The 26,554-nt window shown below is 36.6% G+C and overlaps 1 protein-coding gene across 1 annotated transcript in view; it reads right to left on the reverse strand.

Annotated features, from left to right (window-relative positions):
- Positions 1-1,269: 1,269 nt before the first annotated feature.
- The window catches only part of NPAT (nuclear protein, ataxia-telangiectasia locus), a 63,529-nt gene continuing 38,244 nt past the window's right edge, over positions 1,270-26,554 (reverse strand). The window contains exons 8-18 of the mRNA XM_006833959.1: positions 25,662-25,749; positions 24,178-24,269; positions 24,012-24,099; positions 18,505-18,601; positions 17,715-17,843; positions 12,321-13,967; positions 10,911-11,026; positions 10,730-10,838; positions 4,004-4,064; positions 2,732-3,890; positions 1,270-1,347 (exon numbers count right to left, since the gene is read on the reverse strand). Of these exons, the coding sequence (XP_006834022.1) occupies positions 1,270-1,347; positions 2,732-3,890; positions 4,004-4,064; positions 10,730-10,838; positions 10,911-11,026; positions 12,321-13,967; positions 17,715-17,843; positions 18,505-18,601; positions 24,012-24,099; positions 24,178-24,269; positions 25,662-25,749 (3,664 nt within the window). The remainder of the gene's footprint in view (positions 1,348-2,731; positions 3,891-4,003; positions 4,065-10,729; positions 10,839-10,910; positions 11,027-12,320; positions 13,968-17,714; positions 17,844-18,504; positions 18,602-24,011; positions 24,100-24,177; positions 24,270-25,661; positions 25,750-26,554) is intronic.

Consider the following 26,554-nt stretch of genomic DNA (forward strand, 5'->3'; position numbering starts at 1 on the left):
CAAACAGAAAGCACTTACGAGAACATACTTTAATATTCAGGCACAATTGGTTGGGTACTAATTATAGTTTTTGTTCTCATTTACAGGTTTACACCAGTTCTTCAACTTGACTGATGGCTGTAAGTCTAAAATAGAGAAGGCACCTCTCTCATTCCCTTCATGGATCTTTTGAAAATAACTCTTTATAACACTTTATGGGGCACAGAGACAATGAACTACATCTAAGTACAGAAACAACTAGTTAACACAGCCCATTTTAGGAGAAACTAAGTTAAAATATAAAACTATGATTTCTCTTTTTACATCTTATGATGGCCGTGGCTTTCTAAAAGGGCATCAAGAGATAATCCTTCACACAAACTTTAACATACTAGATTTAATTTAAATGTGCATTGGTCACTATTATGTAAAGAGTTCTATAAATTAGTGCAAGTCTTTAAATTCCCAGTATTTAGGAGAAAGTATGTAATACATACTAAGAAACCTCAACCACTATACAACCAAACTTTTTATGGCTCAATAGTCTCACCAGTTAAAAGTTCTGCAAAAGATCTTAAATTATAAACAAACGCTCAAAGCACTCAAATGTTTTATAAAATTCTCTCTTTAAAGCAAAGAGACCAGAACAATCAGAAGAAACAGTTTAAGAGCACAATCTCAAGAATATAATCTTTACTGCAATTAAAAGGAGTAGTAAAGTACATAAACTCAAACAAACCCATCCAACTACTGACTTCCGATTAGGTACTTTACTACCAGTTGAGGTGGATATCACTTTAGTGGCTATGATCTTTTAAATGTCTTGTTGGACAATTACTGAAGGCAATTTATAAAGAAAAGCATTATTATTCCCCAAATTAAAAATAAGAAACTATTCCAGCTGAATAAGCCTCAGAATTGGGGAATCATAAGATGTCAAAAACACAGTGTAAGAAGATTAGGTTGATTTAACCTGTATTTCAACAAGATTTACACAATATTTACAATACACCATTTCAAAGCTATACAGTTTTGCAGATTGGCTTTACTTACATTTCTGCAAAAAAAAAAAAAAAAATTTTCTCCAAAATAGAAATATTCCAGGTAAGTCTATTTACAAACTAGGTAGGTGCTTCAGAAACAGCATGATTTAGCTATAAAGTGAAATATCAGTTCAATGAAAGTGCAGGTCATGCTTTCAGATTCTGTCAATATGTCTGTCATTCCCTACACTCATAGTTTAAGGGATACCAGTTTTAAATAACTACGGTTTGTATATGTTCAGAATGTTTATTCATCATAATGCAATGATAACAAAAATTTGTCCACATCCATTCCAGCTGGAAATGAACTGGGTAGCTTCTTTTTCTGTCAAAAGAAAAAAGAAAAAAAAGGGAGAAAAAGAAAACCATAAACCCAACTTAATATTGTGAATTCAAACAATGCCCCAATGTTCTTATTAAGTCACTTACAACCTTCTATTAAGGAGCTCTAGTAGCGTAGTGGTTAAGAGTAGGGCTGCTAACTTCAAGGTCAGCAATTTTAAACTACCAGCTGTTCTGGAGGAGAAAGATGAGGCTTTCAGCTTCCATAAAGATTTACAGCCTTGGAAACCCAATACGGGGTCACTATGAGTCGGAACCACCTGCACAGCACACTACCACCACCACTACACCGTTCTACTGGGTTCTTCATATATTAGTAAATTGGCAAGTTTTAATTCATTAGAATTTTAGTTCTAGAGGGAAGTACACAAGTTTTAAGTGACTATACCTCAGTGATACTTCCACATTTGTCATTTTCTACTTGGCAATTCTGCACACAAGAGTGGTTTCTTAATGTTTCATTCCTACGTCATTCTTGCAAAAAAAAAAAAAAAAAAAAATCTAACATGGCTATATAATAAAAATTTGAATGCTGCTTTTCCCAAATATTATACAGATGTTGTTGTTGTTGTTAAGTGCTGTTGAGTCGGTTCTGACCCATAGCGATCCTGCACAGGGTTTCCGAGGGTGTAAATCTTTACGGGAGTAGAAAGCCTCATCTTTCTCCCGTGGAGCGGCTGGTAGTTTCGAACCGCTGACCTTAAGGTTCGCAGCCCAATTCATAACGACTACTCTACCAGAGCTCCTTATACAGATATGTCCCCCCAAATAAACTATAATTCTAAACCCTAATACCTGTGGGTTACAGTCCCATTTGGGAAGGGGTTTTTGTTATGTTAATGAAGCAATATTCGCATTCTTTTCAGATATAAAAGAGCAGATCAAGCAAGCAAGCAAGAACAGGGGAAAACACAAGCCACATGACTGCCAAGGAAGCTAGGAATAGAAGCTGATGAGAGACAAGGACTTTTTTCCAGAGCAGAGTGAGAGAGCCCTCTTCACTTAAGAGTCAGTGCCCTCAGTTTGTACATCTAGGCCCCTAAACTGTGAGAAAATAAATTGATTTGTTAAAGCCACACACTTGTGGTTATTTGTCATAGCAGCATTAGTTAACTCAGACACTAAGAGAGACAAATATAAATTGGTTTTGAAATTGCTTGGTTTCTCCCAGGCAACTTTTAGGATCACACTGGCTGAGAAACCGGCTTATGTATGTATTTTATGAATTGAAATTCAAAGCAGTCCATCAGTTTGGTTAGATAGCTGTGGCAAAAATAAATAAATAAATAAATAAATGCTGAGCTCTCTAATCTGTTTATTAATGAAAGGCCAAATTGAATTCCAAAGATAAAAACTTTCAAACTTGCCTTAATTTTCTTCTTTTTCATTGGTACTGACGAATTGCCAAGATTTTTATTAGACGTACGTGAGTTGCGCTCACATTCATCTAGCTCCTCAATTTTCCGCTTTTTTGTGTTGCTCCTTGAAGATCTAAACTGCTGTGTGTTATCTTTGAGAGGAGTTGCTGAAGTAGTCCTAGAGATGGCTGCCCTGGAGAGGATCATTAAGGTATGGGCGGCCATGCTCACACTGTTTTCACTCCCCGTCTCACTGGCAGGGCTGCAAGCAGGCAAGTCTAGGGTGACAGGAGGTACCATTACTTTGGTTGTGCTACTGTCTTCTCCGATGCGCCGACTACTTGGGACCTTGATACCATCTGTAGGTTCTTCTTTATGTTTCTCCCCTACCCCTGAGCCAGGTGTCCGGGGTACAGGTGGTAAGTCAGCACCGTCAGCAAGCCTACTTAATGGGCTATGCCACTGACCATCTTGTAACATTTCTGTAGTATGTTTGGTTAATGGGTTAATCAGACAACTGGCAGATTTAGTTTGTTCTTGTTTTATATCCTTCACAGCAGCTCCTACTGAAATGACATTTTTACTGTTTGAGGATGTGCCCTGATTTTTAGTGAGTTCTTGTAACGAAGCCACCGTTTTCTCATTCCGTGAACTCCCGTTTTGCTGACCATTAGACAGTTTTGTAGTTTCTGGATTTTTTTGCTTTTCCATATCCCTGTACAATTCATTCTCCTTATTCGCTGTTGCTTTATGGAAAGATTCAAGCACAATTTCTGTTGACAAAGCTTTCTTTTCTGGCTGCGCTTCTCTTACAGTGGTATGCCGGTTAATGGCAGCTTCTGATTTAGATAAAAGCTTAGGCACTGGAGGTTTTTCTTTGTCTTTTTTGATAGCATTATTTGAAGGAGATTTTAAGGGGGAGGATGCAATAGGAGAGTCAAGATTAGGAAATGAAGTTTCATTCTTTTCTTTGTTTTGGGACACCACCTTATGGTTTGGTCCCGGTGTATTTCCCACAAGAGGAGCAGTGCTATCAAAACAGAGCACCCGTCTGTGGCTTTCAAATGGCTTGCTTGTTGGCACTGTACTCTCTCCTGAGAAGGGAACTGTGCTTTCGTCCAATTTCCTTCCAAGATCTGTGGCCATATTCTTGTCAGAAATTTCAGTTCTACCAAAAACAAAAAACAAAAACTTTACTTGGAGCAATATAAATCATCTTTTTTGTTTTGAATCTAATAAGCACTCCTATAATTTATGATTAGAAACGACTATTATGTTTACCTTTGTGCAAGAAATCCAGCTGACTGATTTGAAGATTCCACCAAGTTATTTACCTGTTTTCCTAAAATTATAAATGAATTAATTAGAAAATAAAAAATCTTGAGAAATATAATGTACACTTCAAGACAGAGGTTAGATCACAACAGCATACATAATGAGAAAAAATGTTGGGCAGTTGAACAAATAAAATATTTTATTTAACATACTGACTAAAAAGTAGCTCTATAGGAAGTAAAACTATCCGTTTTTGCATATGACACAATCCTATACAAAAGCAATTCCAAAGAATTCGTAAGAAAGGTATGAGAATAAATCAAGTCAGCAAACTGGCAAGGTATAAGTCAATACACAGTTATCAGTCAGCTTTCTATGCTTACACAATGATCAAGCAGAAAAAGAAATTAAACATTATAATTTTCAATAGCATGTACAAGAATAAAGTACCTAGTAATGAATTTAACTAGGAAGGTAAAAGACTTAATACAGAGAAAACTTAAAACATCACTTTAAGAAATTACGAACAATAAAAATAAATGGAAGGACATTTGTTTGAGAAATGGAGGACTCAGGCATACTTGTAAATTACTACCCAGAGCAATCTATAAATTCAACACAGTCCCTATCGAATTTCCAACAGCCATTTTTAGAAAAACAGAAAAGGCTATCCTCAAATTTATATGGAAATGCAAAGGACCACAAGTAATCATTAAAAAATAAAGTAGGCGGATTGACAATTACTGATTTCAAAACCTATTATGAATTATAGTAATTAAAACAGTCTAGTTCTATTATAATAGGCACATAAACCAAAGAAATATAAAGTCTAGAAATAAATCTATACATCAACAGTCAATTGATTTTCGACAAGGGTACCATTCCATGGGGAAGAAAGAGTCTCGTCAATAAATGGTGCTGAGAAGACTGATTTCAACATGCAAAATAATAAAATAGGATCCAAGGCTCAGGTCAAACACAAAAATGAATTCATAATGCATCAAAGACCTAAATGTGAAAACAAAAACCATAAAATTCTTAGAAGAAAATGAATGTAGGGGCGTGGCAGTGGGGTCCAGTTTTAAACAATGGGTTATTAGCTATGACAGCAAAAGACAAAATAGATCAATGGATCATAAAAATTAAGCGTTTTTGTTCATTGATAGGTTTTTATCAAAAAAGTAAAAAGACAACCTCCAGATACTTAGTAAAAATTCAAGAACCATATATACAATAAGCGTGTAATCCCCCCCCAATAAAAAAACCAAAAACAACTCTACAGCTTAATAACAAAAGGCAAACAACTTAATAAAAAAAAATTGGTCAAAATACTAAAAAACCAAAACATAAAACCAACCAGACAGAAAACAACAGGTATTGACAAGGCTGTTAAGAACTGGAACTTTGAACCACTGCTTGCAGGAATGTACAATGGTACAATACAGTCACTGTGAAAAAGTTTGTTTGTTCCTGAAGATAAATATAAAACTACGTTATGTCCCCACAACCCCAATTCCAGGCATGTAGCTAGATGAAGTGTAGGCTGGAATTCTAACAGAAATCTACAGCACTTTTCATAGTAGTTAAAAGGTGAAAACAGCCAAAACATTAGTCTGCAAATGGATGGATAACCAAAACGTGGTATCAACACACAATGGAATACTACTCAACCATCAAGAGAACTGAAGTCCTAATGCATGTCATAACATGGACGAACCTCAAAAGCAATATGCTGGGACCTAAGTCAAAAGGACAAATATTGTAGCAAATATTAAAACCAGGTTATTAGTGGTTACAAGAGGGTTGAAAGGAAGGAGAAAAGAGGAGTTTCTGCTTAGGAGACATAAGAGTTTATGTTAATAGTGATGGAATGATTTGAAAAAGGATAGTGGGAATGGTTGTACATCTAGAAGAATGTGATCAATGTCACTGAATTGTACATTGTACATGTTGAAATTGTTGGAATGGTGTATGTTTTGTTATGTATATTACCACAATAACAAATGATGAAGAAATCTAACTTTTTAATAGTTAACACAAGATAACTTTACTGGGTGTGACGGTAGATAACCCAAAATCAAACCCGTTGCCAACTTATAAGAACTCAATAGGACAAAGGGGAGTCCTGGTGTAATGCTGTGGGCTAATGCGTCGGACTGCAAAGTCATTTGAACTACAAGGTCGGTGATTCAAGCTCACCAGCTGCTCCTTGGAAACACTATACAGGGTCGCTATGGGTCGGAATCGACTCAACAGCACTTAGCAACAACAACAGGACAAAGGAGAATTGCCTCATAGTTTCCAAAGCCCTAATCTTTACAGAGGAATCCTCGTGTGGTGCTGTGGGTTAATGTACTGGACTGCAAGGTCAGTTTGAACCACAAGGCTGGCAGTTCAAAACTCATCAGCTGTTGACTCAATGGAGATACATTTTTTCCTGAGGAGCAATGGTGGGTTTGAACTGTTGATCTTTTGGGTAGCAGTGGAGCATTTACTCAATGCACAACCAGGGCTGCTTTTAAGCGAAAACGGAAATTTAAATATGGAACATATGACTTGCTTCAATCTCAGACAAACATTACAAACCTAGTCTTTGAAACTATGAAAAACCATATTTAACACATTAAAAATACTATTTAGATGCAGAAAAAGAAAGCAATATATTATACATATTTAAAGACTTTCTGCATTTAACTAGGTTTGTAAATTTGCATCACTGGGAACATATGCTCTGGAGTACTAACAGCTAGATCTTAATTTCTATGTACTTCAGGGTTAATGTGGGAGAGCAGCAATAAATTAGGCTTAAAATGAAAGCAAAGATGATATTGTGTATAATGCTAAAACCTCAGATTTCACCTTGCAGAGAAAAAGAGAATCCTCAATAGTAAGAACAATGAATTGTTAGAGAAAGATCACTCTGGTACTAGTGTGAAAAATGGACTAGAAAAGAGAAAACTAGAAGCAGAAATTCTAATTAGATGGCTGGAGATATCCAGGTAAGAATAGATGAGGGTCTTAGAAGCAACAAGTAAGGATATTTAATAAGTGATTTAAGATCGAGAATTGATAGGATCTGGGCAATAATTGGAATCAGTGTTGAGAGTGATCAAGAAAAAAGGGGAAGAATACACAGGGCAGGCCTTTGAGGAGGAGGAAGACTTAGATATGTTGATTCCAAAGATCTGAAGTTACAAAGAACTAGTGAAAACCAAACCCACCGCTACTGAGTCAATTCCAACTAACAAGGGCACTACAGGGCAGAGGAGAACTGCTCTGTCATTTTGAAGGCTATACATTTGTATGGGAACAGACTGCCTCCTCTTTCATGGAGAAAATCTGTAATAGTGTGACAAGAGAATGGAAAGAAAAGCAGATAGGTGTTTTACACCTGACTGCTAAGTGGCAGAAAGGGTGAGAAACAGATTTCTAAGTGGTACCTGTAAAGGGTCCCTATGAGTCAGAACCTACTCCATAGCTCATAGCAACTTGTAAAGCAATGCTAAGGAGCTCAGGTGTATAAGCAGAGATAGTTGGATAGATCCCATGTGTGGAAAGGACCAAGTGGATATGATTATGAAGAGGACAGTTATGAAGATAACTAAGACTGTTGTCAAACTAAGATGTCTTTCAAATGGTGAACAGATAACACAAATGGTGGTATGTCCATACAATGGGCTATCAGTTAGCAATAAAAAACAATGCATTATTCAGCCACAAAAAGATGTGGAGAAGCCTAAATGCATACTGCTAAGTTAAAGAACTCAGACTGAAATAGCTACATATTGCATGATTCCACCTACACGGCACTGTGGAAAAAACAAAACTAAAGAAACAGTAAAAAGATCAGTGGTTGGCAGGAGGTTAGGAGGAGGGGGTAAAGATGAACAGGTGGAACACAGGTCTTTTTTTAAATTTTAAGTTTTTATTGTAAATTGGGTGAAGGTTTACAGAGTATATCAGTTTTCCATTCAACAATTCAGACACACTGTTTCACGTCATTGATGACAATTCCCACAGTGTATCGTAACTTAACCAGTTTCCTTCTTGTTTTCTGTTCTTTCCTAGCCCTTCTGAACTTTGTCCTAGAGCAAATGCTATCCTTTTTGACCTCAAACGGTATATTATTCTAAGGTGTGAGGTACTTCACTATATTACTGTTCCCCCTATAGAACTGTCTATTGTTTGGCTGAAAACTGAGCCCGGGGGGTAAATTCATTTCCAGATCCCTGAAGGGTGACTAAGAAGTCATAGTTTCAGGGTATAGCAGTTTGTATCTGACTAATGGTCCTTTTTATGATTTTGAGTTTTGTTACACTATTTTCTTCCATTTTATCCAGGACATTCTAATGCTATTTTTTTTCAGAGCAGTTGGTAGTGGTAACTGGGTACCATCTAGTGCTTCTGATTTCAGGGTCATGGAGACTGATGTTTATGTGGTCCATTAGTCCACATAACACAACAGAAATGGAAACGAAAAGAAAACCCACAAACAAAATGAACTCACCATAGAAAATTATGTGGATCAAAGAATCCAGCAGCACCACACACACACACAAAACCCACAAAGGAAAATGACAACAATCAACTCATACCTATTGATAATTACACTGAATGTAAATGGCTTAAACATACCAGTCAAGAGACATAAAGAAAAGCATGGATAAGAAAACAGGACCCCTCAATATGCTACTTACAAGAGAGGCATATCAAAAAGATGAAAACAGTACAAAACAACATAGGCAGACCGACTGTTACTACAAGAACAAGCAACTTGCTTGCCTAAGAAACATCAAGACAAGTGGTCGGGTCCCCTCAGTGCAAACCCCCTTCCAAGACTAAGACTCAACGGGAATACACGCTGTGATTGGTGACCACGTTCGACACCGATAAGGGGAAGTGAGGGAAAAACAGCAATGAAGTGGTGAGCTAAGCCCTACAACATTCAATAGACTTCTGTGAACCTGGGTGAAGACCTGGTTAGCCAGCAGTGTGGCAAGACCTGGGGACTCTTGGGCCCAGAGTCAGTGACATAGCCACAGAGGACTAGAGTGGAGAGTGAAGCGTCCAGCTGATAAGAAGAGAGGGCATATGCATAAAAACACCCACACTTGCAGATAATACCCACTTATCCTGTCTTCAATGACTGGATGATCAGAGCTCAACCAGAAATAAAAAGAGGAAAAAAAAAAAAAAAAAAAAGTATTCGCATACAATTTGATGAACTTGACCTACACCTATGGAAGCAGTAGCTCAAAAGAGGGAACAAATACTTACAGCAAGAATCATCCCCACCCCCTCCACACACAGAGTAGACAGGGATGGGCAACTTGGACATTGGCTACCCAAAATGGGGGACAGGGGGCTACAAAGGCAAGAAGTGACTGGCTTACAAGCTTTCAAGAGGGAGCCTAGATCCAGAGGGCCTGGAGGAAAGTAGAATCTCCGGTGAGTAGTACTCAATCTGACTAGCTGGGGCTGATGCAATGAAATGCAGACGGGTCTCTTGTGATACAATAGTGAATAATTGTTATCAGGACTGTTTGTGAGGGTCGGAAATGTAAAGGTAGAAGTTTTATAGCAAGGAGGGGAGTGATTAACTTTTCAGTCTAGGAGCGGAGGTCCCTAGGACCATCAAGGGAGAAGAGCAGAGAGTGGGACTCTACCCAGAGAAGCAGTGACGCCTGAAATGAAGGCAGAGATGATGACGTGGAGCGATGGAGCAGCTGGAGACTTTAGATCCAGAGAGGGAGAGCGACTGTATGCTGAAGACCTGGGGGGTATGGGGGAAGGATTGCATGGAGGGGATTGTAACCATGGCAATGAGACGATATACGATAGAATGAACGTAAAACTGTTCTCCCATATAAACTATCACATAATTCACAATAAAACATTAAAAAAAATGAGAACAGCCTAAATGCCCACCAACAGAAGAATGGCTAAACCAACACTGGTACATATACACAACAGAATATAAAACATTGAAGAATAATGATGAATCTGTGAAACATCTCAGAACATGGTTGAATCAGGAGGTCATTAGGCTGAGTGAAATTAGTCAATAACAAAAGGACAAGCCTCGTATGAGACCAATGTTGTAAAAAGTTAAAAAAAAGATTCTTGATAAACAATTTATGATGGTTATGGGAGTGAAGGGGTGAATTACTCATGGGTTAGAGGGCAGACACATGAGTGACAGGGCAGGCAATATACAATAGGAGTTCAGCAGAGGAAAAATGAAGTTTTCATAAACGGTCTGCAAGTCTTGCTGCTCAGTGGCCTAGTACAAGCCACAGTGACATTAGCTGGAAGCTTGTTAGAAATGTGGAATCAGAAGTTCTGTGCCAACCCCATTAATTCAGTATCTGTACTTTAACAAGAGGTAGCACATACAGATAAAAAAATTGAAACGTACTTCTACAAAGTATCATACAATTATATGTTAGGGAAAAATAAGGATTATGCTAATCTTGGGAAACTTCAAAGGATAAACCTAGGATGAGAGTAAAAAAGTAAAAGGACTTCACAAAAGAAACAGCATTGTCTGAATCAGATCTGTCCAATAACCAAGTTGGCTTTCTAGTGACATCTATAGAAAAACTTTTAAGTAAAAGCTGGATGAACATTTAATAGAAATGATGTGGGTATTCAAAAAGAAAATATTCAGGGGTTGCTACAAACCAATAAATACAAAGACATAAAGATGACATGAACCAATTATAAAGGTACCTGTACAAGGCTTATTTCTGAGTCCCTGAGCTTTCTGAGATTTTGGAGGGACGGGGAATTGAGGGATACTTCTGTTGCATACAGGTGCTGCCAAAGGCATATGAAGAACCTGGAAGAGAAAAAGCCATTGATCATACTGTCTGAAAAGTTCCACTGCTCCATTTTCAGTTAAAAATCTTACCTGCCGAGGAGGAGCAGAAAAGCGATTTCCACTCTGCCCAACTACAGATACAGGGATCATTCCCACCATTCCCTGAAGAACTGGCTGGACTGGAGAAGCAATTATGATAGCAGATCCTAAGAAACAAACCACAGTTCTCAGTAAGATAATATTTACCCTTTATAAACACAAAATACTAAAGTCATTACTATGAAATAAAACCTATAAAATTATAATCCACTCTTCTTTATAATTTACTCTTTAAAATAAAAAAAAATTATGAATAACATCAAAAAGCTAACTAATTAAGGGAATCAATCTGAAGGTGGTTTTATTACTACATTTGTCAGGGTAAATATCATGAGCAAACATAAGACTCTATAGCCAGGGATCACAGTACAACTATAACTTGACTTTTTTAGAGAGAACAATGGAATTGATCAGAAAATTGGTGGTGAATGCTGCAAGTCCGAAACTTGTACTATAAAATTAAGATCTGAACTAAAAATATACACAGTTCAAGATCTTCTAACTATTTATGATGATTAGCCATTGGCAAGGGGCAGGCCTTTGAAAGTACAGCACAGCCACCAGAGACGGTGTGAGCAGGCATCAAATGTGTGTGATCTGACAAATCATTTAAAGTCTGAGACATCTTTCTACTACATCTGTTTATTTTCTCACTTTTAAAACACTTTCTACTCCAGTATCCTCATAACCCCCTAAACTATTATTTCAACAGTACTGGTCAAAAAGGGATCAAGTGTGTATACAATGAACCAAAACTGAGGGAAAATCATATTGCCTACATGGTACTTAAAATCAACAACATGACCTACAACTATAATTTAGTCCTGTCCTAAAATGAATCTTTTCACGAACCACTGTCAAGTGACTTATCATAAGCTCTGCCCTTCAGGAACTTACAATTAAGAACGACCAAAATAACAGATCTATCAATCAGTAACTTCACATAAAACTGCATGTAATAAATACCACAAGACCCCTAAGTAGAAGAGGGTCTAAAGACAGAGATCAATTATGGAAGATGGAAGACAAGTAGAAATGACAAATTTTTTATGAAGGGATACTCAGGCTTTGTCTTGAAAAGTCTATCCAAATAGTTAATTCTGTGAAAACTGAGATTATAATAACTTAATTCACTAGGTACACGGAGACTTGATGAATTAGTCTTTTTTAAATTATTCTCTCTCTTAGAAGTTTATCAGCATGTGGACTGGGAAGTACTTATATAGAGAAAATAATATACAGTCAAAGAAACACATTTTACCAGATTAATTAGCTAGAGTAAATTTAAGAAGAGTTTTCTCATATTACCTACTCATGATTACCCTCTTAGTCAATAATTCCACACACAAGAGAAATTAAGATTCTATTCCATAGGAAAATTCAGTATGTTTTTAAAGTTACCTTGGGAAAAGTTTGGTGACATAGTTTGGCTGACAGCAAATAAACTGTTTGGCCTTGGAGGTGTCTGTAACTGAGGTACTGGAGGTTGAGCAGCAATAGGTGTAGAATTTCCAGGCAACACCATAACATTAGACTGACTTACAGTTGTTCCCAAGGCTGTTGGGTCAGTCACACAGGTAGCTATTAGTATATTATTTGAATTGCCAAAAGTTGCGCTTGTAGCTGGCATCAACTGTATATATCCTGCATCCTTAGATACACCTGATGCAACATTTGCAGAAGTAGTGTTGCTGTCTTCACTCTGAAGGTTGCTTATTGTAGCGTGTTCAGGTTTGAGTGTTAACAGACCCTGCTCCACTGAGGGTGAATTTCCCACTCGTTCAGCAGATACAACAGCACCTGCAGTTTCCTCAGAAGATAGGCATTTAACTAATTCTGTATTTTTGGTAGATGATTTGGCAGAAGATAATATTATAGTTGGCAAGTTTTCTCCACTGATATTATTAGATACAACACTGCTGAGTTCAGTATCTGAGGGAACAAATGCGTCATCACTGATAATAATTTTGAGAGAGACAATATTCGATGCATCTATCTCTGTTGAGTTGTCCCTAGGTTTATCACCAGTATTTTGCGACTCAACATTAGAATCTCCCATTGAGGGACACAGAGATTCTGAAGGAAGAGAGTGACTATCTTCTACAGGATTACCCTCTGGAGGCATCAAAGCCACTTCAACACAATTATTACTTTCACTCAAAGAGAGAAAAATAGTATCTCCATTTTCTTTAACAGAAGCTGAAGACTCTTGTGAATCTAAAGCAGCTTTCTCAGACTTTGACGGCTGAGTTCCATTTTCTGTATGCTTTAATTCAACTGACAGCGAATCATTAGGTAATTTAACTGATGTTACTGGATCTCCAAGACAAATATCTACTTGTTGTTCAGATATATTTAAACCTGAATTTTCAACAGATACACATAATAGTTTACTTGGAAGTGAAGAGTTATCTTGGCAATCTGAAAGTTGCTGCGATGCAATAGGTAATACATTATTTATTTCATTTTTATTCTGGTGGATTTCACTAGAATCTGGTGACTTGGAACCATGAAAATTAGTTTTAAGTCTTACTGTATCATTAGGAGTTTCACAAAATGGACTTTTTTTAGATGGATTTTGAGATAAAAGTTGTGAACCTTTTCCAGAGAGAATTAAGTTTTCATTGTTGGTTTCACCAAGTGAAATAAATGAAGCTATTTGTATATCAGACTGGTCAGGTTGTAACTGAGAGTCACTGGGCACATTTGAAGGCAAAGGATTTTTGTCAACTTCCATAGTCATTTCAGTCTCGGTGGACATTTGACTGGTATATAATTCAGTACAATGCTGGCTACATACAGTATCAGAATTTCCTCTTTGGTTAAAGTCATTCAAGTCAGGCACAGTCTCAAAGGTAATGTCAAGGTTACACTTCTGTTCCATAGGTCCAGCTGTTTTAAAGGCCTTTTTTTGAATGCTAGAGCCTATTTGAGAAAAATGTTCCTGGGCTTCCTGTTTAAGCTCATCAGGGTTGCTGCTATTCTTCAAAGTGTTTGATGTATCTTCATTTTGATATGTACAAAATGGGAGCTGATTAGATTGATCATCTGCAAAATATCAGGATGGTAGAAAGATATAGTGGTTATGGTCAAACTTCTGAGGAAGACATTTTTACTACAAAACACATTCGCCATGAAGTAACTAATCTTTGACATACTAGAAAGTAAAGGCTGGCAAACTCTATCCCCCATTTTCTGCATACCGAGAATTTAGAAGTACTAGCTCCAAACATCCACTTTTTTCAGTTAACAGCTGACTTTTCAACTTCTACCATTTCATAGACTTGATTAAATATCTGCTGTATTTTTACAGGTGAAATGGAGCAAAGTATATTTTGTATAATCAGTATTTGACCTCATTGTATACTATTTAACATTCAATAAACATTTACTAAGGAAAACCCTGTGGTTGGTATTCACACAGAAAAATGAGCAATCCAGTCTTTGCCCTTGAACTATCAGTCTAGTCAGGAAAGCAGGTACAGAACAGAAAGTTACAAGTTGTTTCATGGTAATAACTGTAACAGCACAGGAACAAAGGCACTTCTTTCTGCCCAGGAGACCTGAAAAATGTTATAAAAATGATACTGCATTCATGATCTTGAAAAAATAAATAGAAACGTGATAGATGGTATGAGAGGAAAGGGCATTTCAAAAACACTACCACAGCAATGATACACTGTGTTTTACAGCAGTTACAGTTTAGGACAGAGAACATTAACATAAACCAAATGAAAATAGAGAGGGGGAACAAACAAAACTATGTCGACTATCATATAATGCTGTTTATGACACTGGTAAAGCGATATTTGGTGAAGAGCACACAGTATCTCTATTTGGGGAAGAATAGTGGAAATTATGTCTAGCAACAAAAAACTGGGGAAGTAGTACACTCTTAATAAAGTGGGAAGACTTTCTAAGAAGAAAGATGTTTAGTGTCATTTGTGTAGTGTGTAGGTTAACTGAAGCACAACAGTCCCATAGGGTTTCCAAGGTTGTAATCTTTATGGAAGCAGACTGTCACAGCTTTCACCCTTTCAGTTAACATTGGAGTGCTTAACCACTGTGCCACCAAGGCTCTTGAGAAAGATACATTCACATTCAACTATATTCAGCCTAAGAAGAAACGGAGGACTGGGCTTGATATTATATATAATAGGTAGAAAACTCAAAGGGGCATTGTAGCCTGAGATATCAGAACACAAACGTTTAAAAGACAAAACATGGCATTTGAAAGCCTTTAGGCTTTTTCAGCATGGGAATCAGAGGTGACATTTAAAACACAGGTGAGAAGGAAGACAAATTTCGCACAGCTCTGGTAGCGTAGTGGTTACGAATCGGGCTGTGAACCTTAAGGCCAGCAGTTTGAAACTACCAGCTGCTCCGCAGGAGAAAGATGAGGTGTTCTGCTCCTGTAAAGATTTATAGCCTTGGAAACCCTGTACAGGGTCGCTATGGGTCGGAACCGACTCGACAGCACTTAACAACAACAACAACAACAACATCTGTAGACAGGATAGAGGCAGAATTGAAAAGGCAAAAAAGTTTTTCAAAAGTATAAGAAGCTAGTATAATAGTATTTGTATTCTCTGAGGAATAGGGACAGAGGGAGTAGTGATAGAAAGGTGTGAGAAGTGGGCTTTTTGTGGTGTTGGCAATGTTCTATTCTTTCACTTGGGGAATGGTTACAAGGGTATTTGCTTTATGAATTGCACACTGTGCCTATGCATTGTTTTTCACAGTAACAATATGTGTGTTTTTTAAATTTAAGTTTATTGTGAATTGAGTAAAAATTTCAAAGGTGTGAGTAAAAATTTCCAGGGTAGATCATCAGTTTTACATTCAACAAATTATACACCTTGTTTCATTACAATGATTATAATACCGTCCAAGTACAATCAGTTACCAGTGTTTCTCTCTATTCACTTTAGCTTTTTTTTTTTTTAAATCACTCAAGCCATATATAATAATTTAAACCACCAAAGGGCACATTCTGCAAGTCTGCCTCCTGGCCGCCATCTTAATCCTTCACTTCCCATGAATCTAGAGTCCTTAGCTGCTCCCTCTCTCCATGGCCCCATCTCTGCCTTCATCATTCTGCTTGTGCTGTTCTCCTTTGATGATCCTAGGGTCCTGATTGTGGACTGTAAGATTAACCACTCCCTGTTTTTGTTACAAAACTTCTACCTTTACAATTGTGACTGTCACAATTAGTCATGATAAAAATTACTATCGAATCACATGACTCTTATCCCCATCTCTTTTAACCAGACCCATATAGACAAGATGAAAACTATTCAGTGGGGACTCTTTCTTTCCCCACACGCTATTAAACTAAGCTCTCCCTTGAAACCTTGCATGCCAGTTGCTCCATGCTTTTATCGCCCCCTCATTAAGTAGCCAATATGTCTAAGTTGCCTGTGTAGAGAAGGGATAGCATTGATACTTGATGTTAAGACTCCTTCCCTCTCTGCTGGTATTTAGAGTTACTATCTTCATGGAGTACTGGTGTGTTGCTGTGGGTTAATGCGCCAGACTGCAAAGTCATTTGAAATGCAAGGTCGGTGCTTCAAGTTCAATAGCTGCTCCTCGGAAACCCTACACAGGGTCGCTATGGGTTGGAGCCAACTCGACAGCACTTAACAACAACAACACACTGAGTATAAGTCTAGTCCATCAAATTGTATCAATGTACCTGCATTTCCTTTATCAAAATGTGTTTTGTTCTTATTTTAATCTTCCTCTAGTTGAGTTCTGATTATCAAGCTCTCAAGGTTAGGTAACAATATGTTTTTCAAAAATCTGGCAAGTATTTTAAATCTGTTGTTGTTAGTTAGTGTCAAGTTCAGTCGATTTGAATTCACAGTGACCCCACATTCATCAGAGTAGAATTGCGTTTATAGGGTTTTCAAGGTAGTACCTTTTCTGAAATAGATTTCCAGGTCTGCCAAGGTGCTTCTGGGTGGATATGAATTGCCAACCTTTTAGCCAAACAGTCTAGATGAACTTATTCACTGCCTTTCTTCATTAATAATTTTTATCATATGCCTAGGAAACACTATGGGACAGTTTTATTCTGTTGTACTGGTCACTGTTAGTCGGAACTGACTCGATGGAGCCTAATAATTTATATGCTACGTTGGTATGCCACAGAAAACAGAAATGAAAAAAAAATCTTAGTACACACATAGCAGTTAAAACTGAAAACCTCATAAGCCCTCAAATTCCCAAACTATCACTATAGTATACAATTTCTCCTAGACAGATGAGATACAGACACTGAGCAGTCACTTATACGACTGACTGATACCTGCATACCAACCTTACAAATTACTGTTATTGTTAAGGGCTGTTGAGTCAGTTCCAACTCATAGCAACTCTGGATAGGGTTTCTGAAGAGTGGCTGGTGGGTATGGACTACTGACCAGGCAGTTCAAAATGACCTTGTGGTCCAGTGCTTATCCTATTCATCATACCAAGAATTGGATATTAATTTATGCTAAGTAAAATTATGTTAAATGTTAAAGACTTTTGTACAACTGGTCAACAGTATCATATTGAGCGTGTCAAAAATCTACTGCATCAAAAAGGAATGAATAAGGAAAATTTACTTTTTAATTACAATGCTAAATACGGAGTAATTATTTTTCTTAAAAAGTAAAGATTAAAGTAGAGGTTAATAAAAGTGATCTATGTAACAATTTGTACAACTTTCAAATTAATATTTCTGCTTTTGAAAATCGGAGAAAAATATTAAGATTGGGATTGAGTATATTAACAAAACCAAATTCTTACCAGATGCTTCGGTTTCAAAAGGACTTTTAACTGCTAGATTAGTTTCATCTGCTAAGACTACATTGGGATTGGATTCCATGTGCTGACTGGAAATGCCTTGTGGTATATTTTTATTACTCTTTGTCTTACCTGTTAAAAAGGGAATATGGAAACAAGTGAATAAATAAATTAAAAAAAAGATATGCATCAATACTGCTTGACAGTGGTCAAGGGAATGTCAAAAACTTTGGTTTTAATTATGGTCTTATGGGTGTTTTCAAACACGTTGATTTATATAAGAACACGATTTTTCATACAAACTAGTAGTTCTTCAGCATTTATGACAATCACCTGGAGGGTTTAATCATTTACATTTTAAATAAGCTCCTAATGTTTACTTTGCTGTTGTGGGAACTACACTTTGTGAACGACTGTACTAAACCACAAGATGGAAAGCAATGGCCAGGTTTTGCCTTCCTTTTGTATTTAATATTCTACAATGTTTAGAATAATGCATATACAGTTGTGTATCTCAATATACTCCTTTTGACTGCCAAAAACACTCACAGAAACAGAAATCAAAATCACCTCCCATATTTATAGTTATAAATAAATATAAACAAAAACAACCAAAAAACCCACAAAAGACCTAAAACCCAAACACATACCCTTTCACGTGTATACAGCTAATATTTACTATAATGGAAACAGGAAATTTTCAGACGCTCTCAGGAATGTTGCTTTACTTTGGTTACCAAGAATTTGGAGAAACTTTTCTACTACCTTTCCTCAAAGGAAATGTTCTACTTACCATAGTCAAAGAGATCAAAGAGTGCCTGAAATGCTGGGTCTGATTCTGTCTGTTCCAATATATCCTGTATAGCTTCCTCAGACATATGGATTTCACTCTGCAAAATAAATGTGAGCTGTAGGCATGATTTTAACTGAATTAATGTGGTTTCACATAAGCAAAGGGATGAGGGGACATTTGGTATTCCTAATCTTTTAGTTTAAGTATTTCCTAATAAAGAAAAGGTATTCTAATTATAAATATAAAAGCAGTCCATGGTGGCACAGTGTTTAAAGCACTTAGCTGCTAACTGAAAGATTGATAGCGTGAGTTCAGCAGCAGCTCAAGGGGAAGATTTGGCAATCTGCTTCTATAAGGATTTACAGCCTAACAAACCCTAGTGTGGCGCTGTGGGCTAATCAGACTGCAAAGTCATTTGAACTGCAAGACTGGTGGTTTAAGCTCACTAGCTGCTCCTTGGAAACCCTATACAGGGTCGCTATGGGTCGGAATCCATTCGATAGCACTTAACAACAACAAAAGCAAACCCTATGGTGTGGCAATGTAGGATAAACACTGGACTGTGAACCACATGGTTGGCAGTTCAAACCTATTAGCTGCTCCTTGGAAACCCTATAAAGGGTTGCTGTAAGTTGGAATTGACACGACAGCTCTTAACAACAACAAACCCTATGGAGTCCTGGTGTGGCACTGTAGGATAAGCACTAGACTGCTAACTAAAAGGTCGACAATTCAAACTTACTAGTAGCTCCTCAAAACCCCTATATGGGTCACTATGAGTCAGAATTGAATTGAAGGCATTTAATAGCAACACCAACAAACCCTATGGAGTTCTATTCTGCTGTTCAGGTTTGTGATCAGTAGGAATCAACGGCAATAGGGTATTCATTTAAAAATTAAAATTTATTAATTTAAATTTAATTAAGATTAAAAAAGGAAAAGGTGAATATTTCCTAATTCTACTAAATCAGATTGGTGGCTATATCACCAAACATTAAAGTAAAATGAATACAGGAACTATGTATATATACATGGAGTCCTGGTATGGTGCTGTGGGTTAACTTGCTGGACTGCAAAGTCAGCTGAACCACAAAGTCAGTGGTTCAAGCTCACCAGCTGCTCCTCAGAAACCCTATACAGGGTTGCTATGGGTCGGAACTAACTCAACAACAAACACCACCAATACACATACATATTGTTAGAAATAAAATCACACAATAAGAGTCCTGGTTTGGCACTGTAGGATAAGCATTGGACTGCTAAGTGCAAGGTTGAGGATTCAAACCCATATATAACTACTCCTTGGAAACCCTATACAGGGTGGCTGTGAATAGGGATGGAATCAACAGCACTTAACAACGTAATGTCTCATCATGTTTATTTTCTTCCTATTGTGTACTGTACTGTCAACTACTTTCCAGTTCTTTCAACAGAAATCTATTTCATTTGGATTATATTTATTTTAGTTTTTAAAATATTAAATGTTTTGTTCAAATGTTTGACAGTTCTTGCTTGTCTGTTCATATTTAAGTGGTTTTCCAAAGCTAACTGAAAGCTGTTTGACAATGCGGGAAACTTGGCAACCACAAAGCTGTAGCACAATATTGCAGAACGATCTCTATTTTTAGGGATTTTCTCTTGAGCTAGTTGAATTTCTTGCTGGAAGTTATGACTGACAACAATGTTTCTGGGGAAGAGACAGAAGATAAAGAACCAAACTATTTCCTACACTGATACAATGCTGTAGCTCCATGATTTTATTTACTTTCAGAAACACTGGTAGTACTACTCGTGAGCCATCTGCAATTTCTTATTGTGTCCATTTCAGCTTCCAAAAATCTTTAGTGTCCTGGTGGGAATGCATTTTCTAAACTTTCATCTTTTAAACTGTAGGATGCAAAAGGTAAATGCCACTTTTTTTCTAAAGGGAAGAAACTTTTTAATCAGACATTTATTTTTGCAGGGCTATTCCATAAATTGCAGTCCTGGTGTGGCACTGAAGGATAAGATGTGGAATGCCAACCACAAGGTTGGCAGTTCAAACTCACCAGCTGCTCCTTGGAAAGCCTATACAGGGTCCCTATGAATTGGACTCGACTTTGTGGCACTTAATAATAACAACATGCCATAAGTGAGCCAATTTCCACAACTGGTCACCTGCATTTCCCCTAATTTTCTGTTACAGCAAATACTATTACAAAGAAAATCTTTATCTCAGCAGCTGTTTACGTCTTGGAATCATCAAGTCAAAGGATATTCATTTAAAAATTTGACTACTGCTAAACAGCCTTCATGAGAGACTGTATAAGAATGTACACATTCTCACCACAATGGACAATCTCAATTTTTAAACATTAATAGTCTAATAAATAAAAAAGTGATGCTTTGTGTTAATTTGTATTTATTATTGAATTAAGTGTATTTCCATATTTACTGGGCATTTTAACCTTTTTTTTTTTTTTTTTCATTGCTTCTTTGTGGATCAGGTTCATTCCTAAAGAAGTTTTTATGAGTTCTGAGGTGCCAAAGATCTCACATTTACAAGCAATCAGAAGAAAACCAGTACTAACAGTGTTTGCTCTTAAAGTTACTGCAAACAGATTAAACTAATTCTGCTCAAACTATAACATCTGATTTTGAGCAACATCCCACAGCAGTATGTTGGAGGTTGTGTGCAAAGTCATTGGATTAAGTATTATGTGTTTTTATTAATTATTGCTGCATTAATGTTACACGAAGATTTAAGGGATTTTTTTTTACTTCAGAAAATAAAAATGAATACTTATTATAGAATGAAAAGCACAATTTTTTCCCCCAGCTAAATGGAAGATTTCAAAGAAATTTCAGTACACTATGCCTACGAATACTTATGCTGTATTATTCAGTTTTGGTGAAGAACAGGAATGAATCCCATGGGTTAGGAAAATCAAGAAGTAAAACAGAACTTTGATGAAGTGACAAAAATGTGGATTGTCAATGACCATAAAGCACAAGAAAAACTTGTCTGAAAGTCGAAAATCTAGTGAACTTTGATAATGAAGAAAAAATATAGAGAAAAAATTTCTAATCCTCAATGAAATACGATTCAGGAGAAAGCCAGGAACTTGAACAAAGATTTCTACATTTACAAACTTGAAAATTTACAATAATGTAAATAATGTCAAAGGAAAACAATGCAATGAAAGTCATTGGTAGAGACAACAGCTTTCTAGTAAATCTTTTATTTTAAACTTTGAAAATCAGAATCAAAAGATTTCTGATGTATTTCAAAATATATGTCCAAAGAAATCACTATTTTTCTTTAATCGAGGTCTAAGGTATATAGCATAAAATACACAAGCCTTAAACTCACAGTTCAATGAGTTTTGGCAATTGTAGACCGTATTATCACTATACCAATCAAAACACAACACATCACTCTTTCACACTCACACTCTCATGCCTTTTTCTAGAGAATTCCTCCCTTTAGCAGTCCTTTATCATCTCAGGCAACAATTTCTAATGAGCACAGATTAGTGTTGCTATTTTAAATCTTACATTAATGAAATCATACAATGTACATTTATGTCTGATTTCTTTTAATCAACATTCATTTGAAATGATTCGTCATGCTGTTATGTGATTAGTAGTTCATTCCTTTTCATTGTTCAGTAGTACTCAATTTTATGAGTAAGTTAAAATTCATTTTTCTGTTTATGGACAATTTGGTTTCTTTGTAGTTTGTTAATTATGAATAAAACTACTATGATGCTGCTTATACAAAGTTCTTCAGTGAACATATATTTTTTGCTCCTCTCACATAAAAACCTAGTAATGGCAGACCATAAACTGTGCAGTCCATCAGTCAGTCTCCTGTAAGTCTGTTGTACTGTGGTGAGTGGCTGGGATATTGGAAGCCATGCCATCAGTATTTTAAGTACCAGCAGGGTTAACTCATGGTGGATGGCTTTCAGTGGAACTTCCAGACTAAGAACAAACGAATACAAAGTCCACTTCTGAAGAGTTAACCTCAGAAAACCTTATGAATAGCAGCAGAACACATGATGTAAGGACGTAGTCTCTGGAAAAGGACATCATGCTTGGTGGAGTAGAGGGTCAATGAAAACAAGGAAAACCCATAATGAGATAGATTGACACACTGGCTGCAACAATGGGCTCAAACATGACAACTGTGAAGATAACACACAGACTAGGGAAAACCCCCGGCAGCTCACTCCCCAAAATCAACCAGTGACAATCCTATGGGTCACAATGGGCCAATCCAATTGTGCAGAGTTATGATTCTGGGTTTGAGTAGATGCAGCTAACAAGGTTATTATGTTTTCCAAAGTGGCTGTACCATTTAATGTCCTGCATTAGCAATGTTTCAGTATTATAGTTGCTTTGTATGCTCACATGAGCCCCTTTTCAGACATTTATTGGCCATTTTTAGTGTATCTCTGCCGTCTACTCTAGTCTTTCGAACATTCATAAGTTGGAGTTTGTCTTCCAAAAAAAAAGATTTGTAGCTTGTTCTATCCCTTTGATGCAAGTTTCCTGCCAGGATGTACTGTTAATCTATTTTCTTCCTGGCTGTAGTTTTTTATTATTAGCAAATTTACTTTCTCTATGAGAAAATGCATCAAATAGTTATTTAAAAAAAAAAGATTTCGAAGGTTAACGAGAATAAGGCTACAAAATTTTCAATCGTTTTACTCAAAATTTATCATCTGAAAGAAAACTTTATCAAAATTTCACACTGGGCATGCAAAAAAAGAAAGTTTTCATTTGTCCAAGTGTCTGAATAAAAGAATGTACGTGCTAGTCATAAGCTCGGCTGCTCTTCAAAGAGTATTTGCCCACAGACAAACCTCAAAACATATTGTTAACTTCTCTTCTTTACTAGCTTATGCTTTCAACTTCACTACCACCATAAAAGCAACAGTGACTATACAACTCCTATGTTTCTTCTCTTAGTAAGCAGTACATTTCATACACACAATTATCTACTCAGTTAGCAACCTTTCCTTTTTAAGTGATTTGTTCATCTGATAGGGTAAAAATTGTTTGAATTTGTTATGGAACTGTGAATATTATTTCATTATTACTTTTTATTACTATAAAGTTTATAGCAGTGTAGAATAAATGTACTTTGTATCAACACGGTAATTTTTTTTTTTACTGCACACAAATATATTTACTAATGAACTATTTAAACTTTTTATATTTAGAAGTCCACATTGTATTGTTCTAAGAGTATAGAAGAGTGTTTTACTGATATCAGGAAAAGTAGATTAGAGATATTACACAGGTTAGGAATCATTACTTTTCCCATTTGACTAAGTTACAGGTTCTATTTGAAAAGTCACTATCCAATTTCTTCTCAAGAACAAATTACACTGGGTTATGAAGGAAGGAAACCTGTATCTTAAATTACCTACACAAATCATCTGCTAGCGATCATTTATAAATGAAAGTAAAATACCATCGATTTCAACTATATGCGAGGCACACATGTTTACCCATACCTGAAGTCCCAGGAGTTCATCAATTGAAGTTTCTGGCTCAGTAGGGTTGCTATCTGTTTGCTTAGGTACTTGAACAATATTGTTGTCACTATAACATATAAAGAAGAATCTTTAGCATATTTCTGCAACAACACAAAAATAATCAGTCATCTGAAACATACTTTACCTAGTCAAAAATTTATTAATGTTTTCTGCAAGCTTTTCTTGAAGAGATTTGTTGCTTAATATTTTTTCTCGTGCATTTTCAATAACCATTTGCTGTAAAAGAAAGTTACTATTAGGATAACACTAAGAAATAATATTAGATTTATTTTAAAAGAACCAATTAACGGAAAATTAATAAACCAAAGTGGAAATTTAGATGTGGAGGTTTTCTCCATATAAACAACCAAATAATATGTTTTACAATTTACAAGTGTTTTCACCGATCCTTCACCAACTCTTAATTGTCTACAGTGGTGGTAGTGGCTGTGTGCCATGAAGTCAGTTCCAACACATAGTGACCATGTATAGGGTTTCTGAGGCTGTAAATCTTTATGGAAACAGACAGACTCATCTTTCTCCTATGGAACTCCTGGAGTATTGGACTGCTGACCTTAAGGCTAGCAGCCCGACTCATAACCACTACGCTGCTGCTGCTGAGTGAATTTCAATTCATGTTGACTCCATGTGTGCACAGGGTTTCTCAGACTGTAACCTTTTGGAAGTAGATTGCCTGGCCTGTCTTCTGAGGTGCCTTTGGGTGTGTACCCACCAACCTTTTACTAGTAGTCAAGTGTTTAATTATTTGCCCCAACTAGGAACTCCCTAGCACCAATCATAAAAACCCACTGTCACTGAGTTCACTGTAACTCATAGGTACTTTATAGAACAGAATACAACTCCTGCACATGGTTTCCTAGGTTGTAAATCTTAACCAAAGCCAAAGGCCTCATATTCTTCTGTGGAGTGGCTGCTGCGTTCAAACTGACAGCTTTTTGGTTAGTATCCCAGCACTTAACCCACTGTACCCATCATATATTAGAATATATCATGTTTTTGCTGCTGAGGGTCATTGAATTGGTTCTGACTTATAGCGACCCTATATAGGGTTTCTGAGACCAGCTGGTGGGTTTAAACTGACTTTACAGTTACTAGTTTAGTGTTTATCCTACAGCGCATAATACCTTCTGGTCTGCACTCCAGCATTTAACCCACTGTGCCACCAGGGCTCCTTAGCATATATCATACAAAGTTTAAAACAATCTGATCTCAGTAAAATGCCCTATTACAATGCTTGATCCAGTAACAACGAAGTATTTCTACTTCCTCAAAATAGCATTGTTTTCATTTGATGCATTCACACATGCTTTTCATTTTGATACTGGTGCTGCAAGTTAATGTGCTGAACTGCAAAGCTGGTTTGAACCGTAAGGTCAGTGGTTCAAGCTCACCAATCACTCCTTGGAAACCCTATACAGGGTTGCTATGACTCAAAACCGACTCGATGGCACTTAACAACAACAACCTCTTTCATCCCTATTTTTATCACAAAACAATTGCACTGCACAGTCTTACAGAAATACTATATCAAATACACTTTTTATGTACATTTCAGTATTTTTATACTTATAATATTTTTAAGTTGCAATGTTTAGGGATGGCACTTACTTTTTCTACTGCAAATGCATTTGGATCCTGAAAATTTCGTATCGTTGAATGAGGACCAGACAAAGTGATAGCTTTCTTTTGGTAGTCACTGAAACACATTTAAAAGCTTATCTTCTAACTAGTATGTCTAACAGATTAAATGAAGGCATATATGAGTACATACAATTTAAGCTATTCAAGGTAGAACAAATTATTATTTCAGTGTCAGTGACAAGAGAGCAGTAAAGTAGAAAAGGCATTACTAGAGTTGGATTCAGAAGAAACAAATAAGGTCTAACTTATTACTTAACTAGCCATGTGACTCAGTGTGAGATAAGCTCTTACTATGAACCTTTAAAACTAATTGCATTATTGGGTTTGTGGGAAACTGAATAAAGTATATGGGAAGACTATACAAAAGTTAAGGGTTGTGGCAAATGCTAGGTATTTTATTACTGCTGTTTTACGTGTCGTACACTTAAGTGAAGAAGCTGATAAAAAAGGAGGCTGAGGACAGTCTTTAAAGTGAAATAATGAACAACTAAGTGCTAAAATAATTATCCATGATCAGTCAGCTGAGAAGCCCAGAAAAACATTTAAAATCCAGTTACCTTTTTTTGAAAAATCACTTAAACAAAGACACTAATAAGTAGGATAATGAGAACACTCAAAGGGTGCCCCTATAAAAGATTTCTGGTTAATAACTGATTTTAGATCTTAATATGTATTTGTAGACCTTAAGACACGTAGGCATTATTTATGTTCATTTAAAAAATCTTTCGTCAAAAAATATAATGTGATGGGGGGAGGGGGCTTCAAAGGCAAGAAGTGACTGGCTTACAAGCTTTCAAGAAGGAATCTAGATCCAGAGGGTGTGGAGGAAGGTATAACCTCCACTGAATAGTATCCAATCT

This window comes from Chrysochloris asiatica, unplaced genomic scaffold (genome assembly GCF_000296735.1).
Source record: "Chrysochloris asiatica unplaced genomic scaffold, ChrAsi1.0 scaffold00008, whole genome shotgun sequence".
NCBI lineage: Eukaryota > Metazoa > Chordata > Mammalia > Afrosoricida > Chrysochloridae > Chrysochloris > Chrysochloris asiatica.